The sequence below is a fragment of the Mirounga angustirostris genome, unplaced genomic scaffold (genome assembly GCF_029215605.1).
Source record: "Mirounga angustirostris isolate CCGP_5_RB_7025 unplaced genomic scaffold, mMirAng1.0.hap1 SCAF_10, whole genome shotgun sequence".
NCBI classification, from domain to species: Eukaryota; Metazoa; Chordata; class Mammalia; order Carnivora; family Phocidae; genus Mirounga; species Mirounga angustirostris.
The window spans coordinates 19,318,751-19,332,439 of NW_026991718.1; the positions used below are offsets into that span (position 1 = coordinate 19,318,751).

At 37.3% G+C, this 13,689-nt stretch overlaps 1 protein-coding gene across 13 annotated transcripts in view; it reads left to right on the plus strand.

Moving 5' to 3' along the window:
• NCOA1 (nuclear receptor coactivator 1) overlaps positions 1-13,689 on the plus strand; it is a 238,050-nt gene that overhangs the window by 106,234 nt on the left and 118,127 nt on the right. For 6 of the 13 annotated variants that reach the window (XM_045884197.3, XM_045884189.3, XM_054509635.2 and 3 more), the window contains exon 3: positions 4,395-4,460. The exons of 4 other annotated variants lie outside the window; for them this stretch is intronic. In XM_045884197.3, coding sequence (XP_045740153.1) covers positions 4,436-4,460 — 25 coding nt within the window. In that variant the 5' untranslated portion in view covers positions 4,395-4,435. Of the gene's footprint in view, positions 1-4,059; positions 4,461-13,689 lie in introns of those variants that run through there. 3 more of the 13 variants (XM_064571929.1, XM_064571931.1, XM_064571930.1) reach the window with 1 other exon arrangement.

Consider the following 13,689-nt stretch of genomic DNA (forward strand, 5'->3'; position numbering starts at 1 on the left):
TTCATATATATGTCCTAACAGCTTAGTAGCTTTTTGAAAAATACGTACATGAATTCAAAGAAAAAGTTATATTTTCATTTTATTTTTAAAAAACCGCAATTATAGTCGACCTTGAACAATGCAGGGACTACGAGCACTGATCCTCTGCACAATCAAACATCCCCCAAACTTAACTACTAATAGCCTACTCTTGACTGGAAGCCTTACTGATAATATAAACGGTCGATTAACACATAGTTTTGTTTTTACAATAAAGTAAGCTAGAGAAAAGGAAATGTTATTAAAATTATAAGAAAAAGAAAATATAATATTGTACAGTATTTATTAAAAAAAATCCAATGAAAGTGGCCCAGCACAGTTCAAACCCATGTTATTGAAGAGTCAACTGTACTTCCTAATGGGATGTGTGCATCTGAAAGTATTGCATAACTTCTGAAATCTTGGAATCAGACTGGGCACTGCCACGCTCATTTCCTGTTCCAGGTTGATTTTCACACGGTGATTGCTTTTTATGGCAGCAACTACCATAAACTCAGATTTACAAAGAGGTCATCAAAAGGAATGCAGTGTGATTTAATGTTGAAACCATGAAAGAATGCATGTGATGTTTGACAGATGTTGTATATTGCTGTTTCCTTCAAATTGAAAACATCCCTTGACACCCCTGGTGAGTTCACTGTGGCACCTCAGGATGACTTGGAACATAGTTTGGGAACCACAGAACTAGTTAGGTCCTGACTTTTGGGGGGGAATGGATAGTGACAATGTGGACATAAGAAGATACGGGATTTTTTACCCCATTTGATACATTTTATAAAGCATTGAGGTGAATTGGGATAACAAAGGATATCAGCCTCACCTTTAATAAAATGTGCTGTATAAATTCATTTTTTGTGTTGAGGCTTTGATTGTGAGGGATACCTGTATTTTATTTAGAGTTTCACACCTGTGTTCAAGAGTAAGATTGACATATTTCTTTTACTAATACTGTTTGGTTTTAGTATTAAGGTTATACTGGCCTCATAGGATGAATTGGGGAATATTTCCTCTTTCTGACACACTTTTTGGTAAAACTCAACTGCCTTGTGAGAAGATTTTTTTTTTTAATTGTTATGATTGAGTTTTCTTTTTTTTTCATTTGCTTGTCTATATTTTCTTATTTTCTATAATGCCATACAATATACCTTTAAGAGCAAGCAGTCTTATATCAAGACACAAAAGAAAATCTGTGTATGGAATTAATGCTAAGTAGTTTGGTTACTCAGTCCTCAAAGCCTGTACTTTTATTTTTTTTTTAAGATTTTATTTATTTGACAGAGAGAGAGCACAAGTTGGCAGAGAGGCAGGCACAGGGAGAAAGAGAAGCAGGCTCCCCACCAAGCAGAGAGCCGGACGCGACGTGGGGCTCGATCCCAGGACTCTGGGATCGTGACCTGAGCTGAAGGCAGACGCTTAACCGACTGAGCCACCCAGGCACCCCAAATCAAATCCTGTACTTTTAAACAAAGCTAATTGACTCATGGTTTGGGAGGTGATTTTTATTTTTATTTATTTTTATTTTTAAAGATTTTATTTATTTATTTGAGAGAGAGAGAATGAGAGACAGAGAGCATGAGAGGGAGGAGGGTCAGAGGGAGAAACAGACTCCCTGCCGAGCAGGGAGCCCGACGCGGGACTCGATCCCGGGACTCCAGGATCATGACCTGAGCCGAAGGCAGTCGCTTAACCAACTGAGCCACCCAGGCGCCCTGGGAGATGATTTTTAAACTATTGATTTAGTTTCCTTGACAGCAGTAGGATTATTAAGTCTTTCCATATCTTCCTGGGTTAGTCTTTTTTTTTTTTTAAGTAAGGAAAACTTCTTTTGAATAACTTTAGATTTATAGAAAAGTTACAAAATAATATATTGAGTTCTAGTATGCCCTTCAACCACCCCACCCCATTCTTAACATCTTCCATTACCATGATACATATGTTAAAACTAAGACAGGACATTGACTAATTAAACTTCAGACTTTATTTGGATTTGAGTAGTTTTTTCAATAATATCCTCTTTCTGTCTGGGTTCCAACTCAAGAGCATTGTGTTGTATTTGGTGGTCATGTCTCTCCAATGTCCTCTAGTCTGTGACACTTTCTTAGTTTTTCCTTGTTTTTATGACCTTGACTCTTGAGGTGTGCTTACCAGCTGTGCTATAGGATATCTCCCTATCTGGGTTTGTCTCATGTTTTTCTCATGATCAAACTGAGGTTATGAGAAGAATCCCACAGAGGGGAAGTGCCATTCTCATCACATCATTTTAGGGGGTATATGATATCCACCACGTCACTGATGATGGTAAATTAACCTTCCTCACATGGCTGAGGTAGTGTTGCCAGGTTTTTCCAGTGTGAAGTCATTACTCTTCTCTTTCCCTACTTAATTATTTGGTAACGAGTTCCTAAGCCACTCTAGAAATTAAGCTCCACCTCCTAGAGGGAGGGGTAGTTCCATATATTTTTTGGAATTCTTCTCTTTACTTATTTGTTCGTCATACGTTTCTATCAGTGTGTCCTAGGTTAGTTTTAATGGGTTTTGTTTTAAGAATTTACCTATTTCATTTAAGTTTTCAAATCTATTCGTGGAAGGGTTTTCATAACACCCTGTTTGTTTCATAATATCCCAGCAGATCCTACCCTTTGCTTTATTTATAGTTAGGTTCTCCATTCATTTTTAATAATTAACTTGTATCTTTTTTTCTTGACCTCATCAAGGGTATTTTGTTACTGATTTCAAAGAACCAACTTTTGGCTTTATCATTCTCTTTATTGTGTTTGTTTTCCATTTCATTGATTTATGCTTTTATATTTCTTTTTATTTTTTTAAGGTGAGGTTATTTTTTAAAATAACTTTTTTTTTTTAAGATTTTATTTATTTATTTGATAGAGACACAGCGAGAGAGGGAACACAAACAGGGGAAGTGGGAGAGGGAGAAGCAGACTTCCTGCTGAGCAGGGAGCCTGACGTGGGGCTCGATCCCAGGACCCTGGGATCATGACCTGAGCCGAAGGCAGATGCTTAGCGACTGAGCCACCCCGGCGCCCCTGAAATAACTTTTTAGTTAGACATTTACCCCATTAAATTTCAGCCATTCTTCTTTCCTAATAAAAGTATTTATGGGAATACATTCTCCTCTGAGTGTTGCTTTTGCTGCATTTTATAGTTTTGAAGTGTAGTATTTTCATTATTACTTCATTCTTAGTTTTACAGTTTTTTTCTGTTAAAAGATAAATTTTTTTCTGTTATTATTTCTTGAATTGTGAGTTATTTAGAGATGAAGTTTTAAATTTCCAAGTGCTTGGCAGTTTTGTGTTTAGTTTCTTTATGACTTTTCTTTCATTGTATTATGATCAGAGAATATAGTCCTTCTGGTGGTGGTGATTATTCCATTCTCTCCTCCATGTTTCTTTTTTTTTTTTTTTAAGATTTTATTTATTTATTTCACAGAGAGAGGCACAGTGAGAGAGGGAACACAAGCAGGGGGAGAGAGAGAGGGAGAAGCAGGCCTCCCGCAGAGCAGGGAGCCCAGGGCTTGATCCCAGGACCCTGGGATCATGACCTGAGCTGAAGGCAGACACCCAGTGACTGAGCCACCCGGGCGCCCCGCTCCTCCATGTTTCTTAACCTCTCCTTCACACTTCCCTTCTAGTGACCGTGTAGGCTGCTGTAAATTTGTCATAGCTGTCTCACTCTTCACTTTGTTTTAGTTTCTAGTTAACTCTTTCATTGTGGTTTTACTTGCTGTGTTTTTCAGTTCTAGCACTTCTGTTTGGCTCTTTCACATTTGTCTGTTCATTTTTTTATACCCTCTTGGACCTTACTAGTGTTTTGTATTTGCTTTTTTTTTTTTTTTAAGATTTTTATTTTATTATTTGAGAGAGAGAGTGCGCACACAGAGGAGAGGCAGCAGACTCCCCGCTGAGCAGGGAGCCCAACACGGGGCTCGATCCCAGGACCCCAAGATCATGACCTGAGCTGGAGGCAGATGCTTAACTGATTGAGCCACCCAGGCACCCCTCTATTTGCTTTTCTCTTATGTATTAAACATATTTAATATTCTATATTTGATAATTCTAATATCTGAATTTGCAGGAAATTTTTACAACAAAATTTTTAGATTTTTACTGATATTTTGTAATAGTGCCTTATTTACTTGTGTGTTTTGTGATTTTCTTTTTGAGTTCTGAACTCCTTTTCTTTGGAATCCTATGTAATTATGAAAACTCTTTTTGGTTTGGGTTTAGGATACATTCTTCTAGAGAGGATTTTATTTCCTTCTACTATGTGCTTGGAATTGGGGGGCTTAGTCTATGAACCTGGATTTTTAACTTAAAATTCTTACTCTTGGTTTTTAGGAACATCCACATCGTGTAGATGATTCAGGCATCAAATTCTCATGATGTGTTTGCTAAAGCGAAGAGGTAAATCTTCCTTGATGTTTGCCTTTGAGGTGTTTTTGATGTTTGAATTCATCCTTTTCCTGGGTTATTGTCCTTTTGGGCCCCAACTTTGTCTGATGGTCTCTGAGCCTTTTTCCTTTATCTCTCTCACTCCTAGTTTATGCCCCCTGGATTATCTGGCAGCTTTGCCAGATTGCTTGCTTTTCTGTCTTTTTTCTTGATTTGTTTCCATTCTTAATGTTAGTGGTTTTCCCTTGCATTCTTTATGGGGTGTCCCGCATTGAAAAGGGTACTTTTTATATTTTATTGAGCAGTTTCAGATGCTATATAGCAGAAATGTCTTAAGACCTCTAGTATATTTCAGAGAATGGAAATCCTATTGGAAATTTTTCAAAAGAATAGTTTCTAGAAACCAGTCCAGACCCACAGACTAGAATCTGCAGAATGCAGGTCCTGTGGGTATTTTTAAAAACATCTTAGATAATTTGGATGCACTATAAGGTTTGAGAACCACTGACATAGAAAAAGTTAACTTCGTTGTGTAAACTTAAATAATTAAACATTCACAGCTAATATTTACTGAAGATAAGTTAACATACATAGTAGGCATGCAGTAATCCTGGCTGTTAGTAGTAGTATTACATGCTGGGCTCTATTCTAAATCCTTCGCATATATTGTAATCTGTTCCTTACAGCAGCGCTATAGCTGCTACTCCTATTCCCATTTTATAAATGAGAAATCGAAGCACAGAGAAATTAAATAACTTATGCAATACTACGTAGCTAGCAGCTAGCACAATTAATAACTGAATCCAGATAGTTAATGTAATTCCAGAGCATCTAAGTTTAACCCACAATCCTTATAGTCTTCCAGATACTTAATATTTTATTGATTCCCAGAGGGAATCGAACATTGCAGAATATAGAAAGAAAAATATATTTGAATTATTATATATTCATGTCGCTTCAGTATAGGTTTGGGGAAGCAGAATAGTACAGTAGAAACAGCTTTGATTTACAGTAAGATAGGCATGAATCTTTCCTCAGTTGCTTACTGTATAGCTATGAGAAAGCAGTTTATCTTTTCTGAGCTTTTACTTTTCTTACTGGTAAAAGAGGATAGTTCTTTTTACTTCATAGAGATTCTGAAGAAATAAATAGAACCTGTAATGTGTTGCTTAACCACACGCAAAGTGGAAGGTTAGTATCAGGATTTATGGTATTCCCCTAAGAAAACTATGTTGACTTACATATGGGAAATTATAATAAGCCTTAGTCTAGGAGCAGATCAGTTGATGGTACTGGTTGATGGTGCTGGTGGGGGCCACGCTGTTTCTTTCTATTGGGAATATGCTTGGTGCCAAGCACTGCCCTAGACTCTGGAGATACAGCAGTGAGTAAGACATAGCCTTCCTGCTCTCAAGGAGTTAACTGTCTTGCAGGGATCCAGACAGATACGTAGGCAAATACTTTGCTAGCTTCTGCAGTGTGGTAAACATAGGGTGTCATGGGGACACATAGGAGGGATACTCAGCCAAACCATAGTGGACGAAGAATGGCTTCCCAGAAGGAGAATGATGATGTGGGGGATTAGAATCATAAATCCAGATAGGAGGCAAAACAAAGGCTGGTAGAAATTTGTCATTGCACAAAAGGTGTCCCATTCACTAACAAAATAGGTATCCTCCACATTAATGAAAATATCAGAGATGCTAAGAAAGTATGCTTTTATCAGGTCAGTGTTGACATATTAAGAGCCTACTTTTAGGTCTAGGCTTTACTAAAGTAGTTTTTAAAAGTAAAATAAAATAATGAAATTTCTATTAAAGAGCACTTTCCTGAGGTATTGTATCCACATGGCCTACGCGCTTATTATTCAATACTAGTGTCACATGAAGCTATGCTTCTGAGGAGGAGAGAGAGGGAGAAACAATGATCTTCAGAGGATGGAATGATGATTTGTAAGTTGGGGTGAATATCACCATGTACTGTTTACACGTTTCCTTTTCTCTCATCCTTATTCACATGCGATGAGAAAATATTTGTTTCAGTGGCTCATTTATAGTTCATAGTTTTAATTTGGTTTAGTACATTGCTCTGATATGGATTTCATATTGATCAATAAAATTGTATGTATAGGAGTTGAGATTTCTTTCCATCTTTTTCTAGTGCCCCTTCCCAATAAAGTAACATACTAAAAATATGCAAGGGAAAGACCACTCCTTTGGCAAAACTGGGATATGAAAAAGAGAATGAATAAAGAATTAGAAGGGGAGGAATGTGGGACTGGAAGAAAAGAGGCTATTGAAATGGGAAGTTGTAATGGATAAAATGAAATCAGTGATTATAGGAATAATGAACGAAGTGGGTTTTTAAAAATAACTCCAGGGCAAGCAGTATCTCTGTGTGTTCTGGCAGCCAGATGAATGTGACTTGAATGTAAGAGTATACTTTGATCTACAACTCATTGTATATCCATATGAGGCCCACCAAAGACTGTGGTGTTTTGCAAGAGTAGTCCCTGACGAGCTGGGGAAAGTGGAGCAATTGGTATGGGCATTTGGAAATATTAGAACCCAGTTGTTGGGGGACTAAAGCTCTTAATCCCTCAGGGTTAAGCAGAGGGTAGAAAGAGGAAGGGGAAAATGAAATCAAGTTTGTAAAAATTAATTCTGGAAAAGATATTTTGGAAAGCTTATAAAATGAGGTTGAAATTGTAAACATGTTTCCTGTGATAATAAATCTTAGTATACTAGGAGTAGCCAAAATCTTGAAGGGAGAAAGACAATTTTAGGCCACCCCCACCCCCCAGAAAACCCTTTATAATGCTATACCATAAATTTATGTAGAATTTTTCCTTACTTGGACCTTTATGGCTTTAAGTTGGGAGAAGGGGATAGACACATTGAGCATAAAAGCGTGTAGGTTCAGTGCTTATGGTAGTATTGGGATATATTGAATTCCTGGTATCTTTGGAGCATTTGTGTCTCATTGGGGTTTATTTTAGAAAGGACTCTTGACTACCTCTGGGCACTTTTTGAAGAGTTTGTTATGTTTAAGGGATTGTGATTCTTTTCGCAGGTTGAAAATAATTCTTGAAACTGGACGTTATGATCTCTCTACCTTCAACTTCTGCTGGTTTTCCTCTTACCTTTATTCATTTTCTCTTTTTTTTCCCCCCACTTGATCTTTCAGCTTTAACTGCTGCCCTGCCCCCAAATATTGGAGTGTTTCCATAGTAATTCATTCTCCTCTCTCTAGTTTTCCTTGGTCATCTCATGTACTCCACTATCATCAATATGTCAGAGATTCCAGAACCTTTATATACCGCTTGTTTGGAAGTCATCTGGATTTATCTGCTTGTATGTCATATTCATAATTAATGTGGACATAACTGAATTCATTAGCCTCTCCCTCAGACATCTGTTATCTCCTGTAAACTCATTCTTGGCTAAATGGCATTAATATATATATCCAGTCTCCTGTGCCAGGAAACGGTGTTTGTAGGAGCTTATTCAGAGAATATAATTCTGAATATAAACAAAATTTTAGCCAGAAAGATGCCTTATCATAACATTGTTTTTTGTTTTTTGTTTTTTTTTAAGATTTTATCCATGTATTGATTTATTTTTTTAAGTAGGTTCCCTGCCCATTGTGGGGCTTGAACTCATGACCCTGAGCTGAGATCAAGAGTCGCATGCTCTACCGACTGAGCCAGCCAGGCACCCTTTAGTACTTTTTTTTTTTTTTTGACACAGCGAGAGAGGGAACACAAGCAGGGGGAGTGGGAGAAATATTTCACAGACAATAGAAATTATGTAGAATACTTAATGACATGAGAAGTTATAGGTACATAAATTTAGTGAAAAAAAATGCTTTTAAACAATATGTGTGCTGTGAATCCATAATCATTAAAATAAAACCGTATATGTATCTGTGTTTATAGAAGAGTAAATATATAGGTGTTTGCATTAATTAATTCTGTGTGGAACATTTATGGGTGAATTTTATATTTTATTCTTTTTATTTACCTGTATTTTCTGGATTTGAAGAGTAAACTTGAACTATGTTTGTAATTCAGACATGTGGACAATTTGACCTCTCTTTTCCACCCCCAATTTGACCTCTCTTTTCCACCCCCAGCTCTTGTTGATTTAGTCCAATGTTCATTCACCTCAATTGCTGCATCAGTCCAGCTACTCATCATATTGGAATTAGACTGCCACAGCACCCCTTCTGCCTCCATTGCTCAGCTACCAGAGCTGTCTTCCTAAAAATCTTAGCTAGTTGAGTTCTTCCCTTGCTTAGCCCTCCAGTTTAAGTAGTTAAGTGTTAAATCTCCAAAACCAACAAGAGTAGAATACATTTGAATATTTTCCCTTGTTAAAATTTGGTCTGAAGACCTGCAGCCAACTGGAATTTGGCCAGCTCAAGACTTAATATAACATTTTCTCCTAACCCTAACAAAGTCACTTTTGACCAGATAGCTATGCTAGGTTTGGGGGGATGGGGACGGGAGGAAGAAAGGGAGAGAGAAAATATAAATTGAACTCAGGCATTTCCAAATCTTTGCTCTTTGTCCCTTTGTTCTACCTCTGCAACCCATCACATTTTGCCCTTGCTGGGTATTTGTTTGTTTCTATTCAAGGGACAATTTACTGGTTTTCTTGAGTATTTAGTTAGTAAGAACAAATAGCCAAATAATGAAAATCCATCAGTTTTAGTGCCAATTATTATATCAGCAGATCCTATTAGGAGTATTTATTGAAGCATGTCATGCTAATAGTCCCAGAGTGTAATTATACTTGCAGATTTTTCTTGCTTTCAGGGAGTTTGTAACATGTTCCAGATGGTTAAATAGGAAAGAGTAGACATTTTGTACTGTCTTTTCAATTATGATTAAGAATTTGATGTTACATATTATGTTATCATTATTGCTTTTGTTAGATTTAAACATGAGAGGAATTTAAACAAAATGTGTTGGGTTTTTTTCTTTTCTTTTTTTTTTTTTAATTTCTTAACTGTGGTCAACAATAAACAGGACCCATCATAGACACTTTTCCCCTGTTAAGTTGTTTAATTGCTTTGATTTAAGCATCATTAAAATGAGATAATTGCATCTTAAGCAGTAATTCTTTTATGAATGTAGTCCTTAATTTATTCTTGGAAAGTATTTACTTGGGTTTGTTTTAGACTTAAAATTACATGGTGAACCTTCTTGAAAAAACTTATGTAAGACTGAAATAGAATAATTTTGCAAACTGTTGATGGTTCTTTGACCTTTTTCCGCAAAATGGTATGACCTTAGATTCAGCATCAGTGGGACATGCACTTTAAATTTGCCAGTGATAAGTGATGACTTTTCATTCATCTTTTCATTCTCTTGTCTACCCTTCACTGACCATCCAGCTACTTTAATTTGAAAGGAAATATACCAAAGATTAGGCATATAGCATGTGAGTGTAGAATAGAATAGTTTGTGGGTCATGGGGATCCAGACCCATAAACTTCGGCTTCTTATGACCTCATATTAACCAGTTTGCTAACTGGTTAGTTGACTTGGAGAAATATGTTATTTTTCAGTGAGAAATAGACTACTCTGTACCTCAGTTTAACCACCTGTATATTTTTGTAATGTCATTTGTGTGGATGGAGGAAAATTGGTCTTGACCCTTAGACTACCATTCTCTGTCCTTGAAGCTCTCTTCAGGATTTCTTGCATACAAGAAGACAAGCAAAAACAGCAACAGCAAACAAACAAACCATAAAAATATAATGCCAAAGTTATATTTTTGGTAATGAATACTGTAGACTATTCCTGAAAGATTTTGTAGGAATGAAGCGAGTAGTTTACATTCTGTATCATCCAGCAAGACTTACTTCCTGTAAGCTGCCTTTAAATATCTTTGTTCATTCTCAGACTTTTCCTATTCCTTAGTAAGCTGCCACCTTTCTGCCTCTTCTTGACCTTCTCTCCTCCAAACAGCCTTCTCAGCCTCTGCAGACTCTTCAGTCTTCCTCATACCTGGTCTACAGATTCTTTACAGTTTTTCCAGGTAAAATTCTTATCCTTTCTATAAAATTCTTTAAATTCCTTCCCACCAAGATCAAAGGTAGCCTAAACTGAGACTTAAGAAAAGCATGTCTCTGGGGAGATTCTGTTCATCTTGCTATAATAAACTGGCATTAAATTGGGATTTCTATTTTCATGGCTTTTGCCAAGTTTTATATAGTTTGGTGTGTTTAGCATGTACAACAACTGTCATGATAAAGTTATTAACCATTCAAGTTTATGAGTCTGTCTGGGAATATGGAAAACAATATGGGCAAATTTAATTCTTATTTTTGTGTGTGTTTGTTTTAAAGATTTATTTATTTGAGAGAGAAGGAGCATGGGTGCACACATGGGGGAAGGGGCAGAGGGAGAGAATCTTCAGGCAGACCCTGTGCTGAGTGGGGAGTGCATGTGGGGATCTATTTTACGACCCATGAGATCATGACCTGAGCCAAAACCAAGAGTCAAATGCTTAACTAACTGAGCCATCTATGTACCCCTGTGTGTATTTTTAAAATGTTTTATATATTCCCTGTGCCATATGTAAAAATTTGATTTTCTACAAAAGAGATGTTTAGGTGCGATTAATTTTTAAAAGAATGATTCAGGGGTGCCTGGGTGGTTCAGTCAGTTGAGCTTCAGACTCGATTTCAGCTCAGATCGTGATCTCAGGGTCCTGAGATTGAGCTGTATGCTCAGCAGGGAGTCTGCTTATAGTTTCTCTCTCTCCCTCTCTCTCTGTCCCCTCTCCCCTCCACTTGAATTCTCTCTCTCAAATAAATACATCTTTAAAAAAATAAAAGAATGGTTCACACTAGGATTTCATTGAATGAAATATTTTAGCTTTGCATATAAAGAATGAGATTTGATCTAAAAATTTAATATATGCAAGACCTTTCCAGGCATATCTATATGAGTTAGATGTATGTGATGAAATTTAGGCTAATTAGGGAAAATATCTCTCTGGTAGGTGGGAAGAGATGGTAACAGGATATTTGAAAAGCAATTCTATTTTGAATTCCTGATACCATCTTTCATCTGGTTAACTAAGCTAGAAATTTTCCTTACATCTCTCTCTTTTATCCACTGCACTTCCCTCATTAGGCGGAAGGGGGTTGTGGCTGTGACTCCCATAATCATGGGGCCCCAGAGAGGTTACTTATCCATTGACCCCTTGCCTAGAATATGACATTTGAAACATCTAGAAAATTGCAACAATGGTACTTCATTTCTCATCTTTCCTGAGGTTTCCTTTGTCCCCTAAATATATATCTGGTATATTTAAAATCTCTTTATTTTTCTGTTTTCCCTTAGAGTACTTTAACCACCACACCCCTGAACATGGGTCCTGTCTGTAGATTCAGATTTTATTTTTTGGTATATGTTCAGGCAAGTTTCTAAGCAGAGCTCATGAATTTGCATTCCCCATGGGTCCAATTTGTTACAGATCTCTGTATTCCTGTATCCTAGGAAGCTCCGTTAGGAATTAATACACAACTTTGTCTCATTTCCCCAAACCTAATGTTTGACCTTACTCTGTTAGCTGACTATCAAGTTCTGTTTGTAGCATGATAGGCACATGGTAGTACTCGTGATACCTCTAGTCCCCATGTATTTTGACCCATTAACTATTGAGAGGAAGATGCTCAGCCACTTCTAGGAAGTCAGGCTGAATTAATTTACCTATCTAGCAAAATGGATGATGAATGTAGGAGAAGGAGAGCCATATAGCAGTTGGACCTCTTAGTGCACATTGTCCACACCTGCCAGTTACATAGCTAGTTAGTGTACTAGAGTTTGACGAAAATAAGAATTTTCTTCCCTTCTGGGGAGGAGGAAGGGTAGCTGCAATGGCAAAAGTTTCTGAAACCAGCCTTTCTAAGCCTCAGCACGATTGGCATTGTGGGTCATATAATTCTTTGTTGTGGGGGCTGACCTGTACATCATAGGATTTTCAGAAGCATCTCTGGCCTCTACCCACTAGATACAAGTAGCATTCCCATACTCCAAGTTGTGACAAGCAAAAATGCCCCTGGAGGGAATTAAAGGTCCCAGTTGAGAGCGGCTGCCCTACAATTAATGCACTTTTGATTATATGATGAGGACAGATTCTTTGAAGGTGGATTGCTTTTTATGTACATTTTAATTATTTTGGTAACTCCAGAAAGGCAGTACCAATTTACATACCTTTTTTTTAAAAAAAAAATATTATTTATTTATTTGAGAGAGAGAGAATGAGTGGGGGCGGAGAGAGAGACGCAGGCTCCTCGCTGAACAGGGAGCCTGACGCGGGGCTCGATCCCAGGACTCTGGGACCATGACCTGAATTGAAGGCAGACACTTAACTGACTGAGCCACCCAGGCCCCCCTCCATTTACATTCCTAACAATGATGTGGGACATTGCATAATTCCCTAGACCCTCACTAATGCCGGATTTTGTCATTCTTTTAGCTTTACCAGCCTAGTAGATGAGAAATTACTTTTCCTTAATTTTAATTTAATCCAAACAGTTATTAATTAGGTTGGATGGGGGCGCCTGGGTGGCTCAGTCGTTAAGCGTCTGCCTTCAGCTCAGGTCATGGTCCCAGGGTCCTGGGATCGAGCCCCGCATCGGGCTCCCTGCTCCGCGGGAAGCCTGCTTCTCCCTCTCCCACTCTGGCTGCTTGTGTTCCCTCTCTCGCTGTATCTCTCTCTGTCAAATAAATAAAATCTTTAAAAAAAAAAAATTAGGTTGGATGTATTCTTATTTTTATTGTCCAATTATATATCATCTAATGTGCATTACTTTTTTAATTCTTTGCCCATTTTTCTGGGATTAACTTAGTCACTTGTGGGATTATGAAATTGTTTTCATTGTTAGGAATTTTTCATTGTTTTTTGGTCAAAATTACCATGTTTTCTTTATGGTTTCTCAATTTATAACTAGCTTTATGCCCATGTTTCCCAGTATTGAAGTTATTCAAGTATTGAAATGTATATAAGATACTCGATAGATTTTTAAATTAAATTGAGCATAGAAGAACACTAGTACTTATCTAAGGAAACAGAATGTACGTGTGTGTGTGTGTGTTCCTGTGCATTTACATGGGCATTGAAGAAAAGAGGGCTAGACTGAGCACATTTACCAGACATTGGAAAGATAATTGAGAAGCTGAAGACAACTAGGAGAGTGTAGTTTCTTATGATGTGTATGA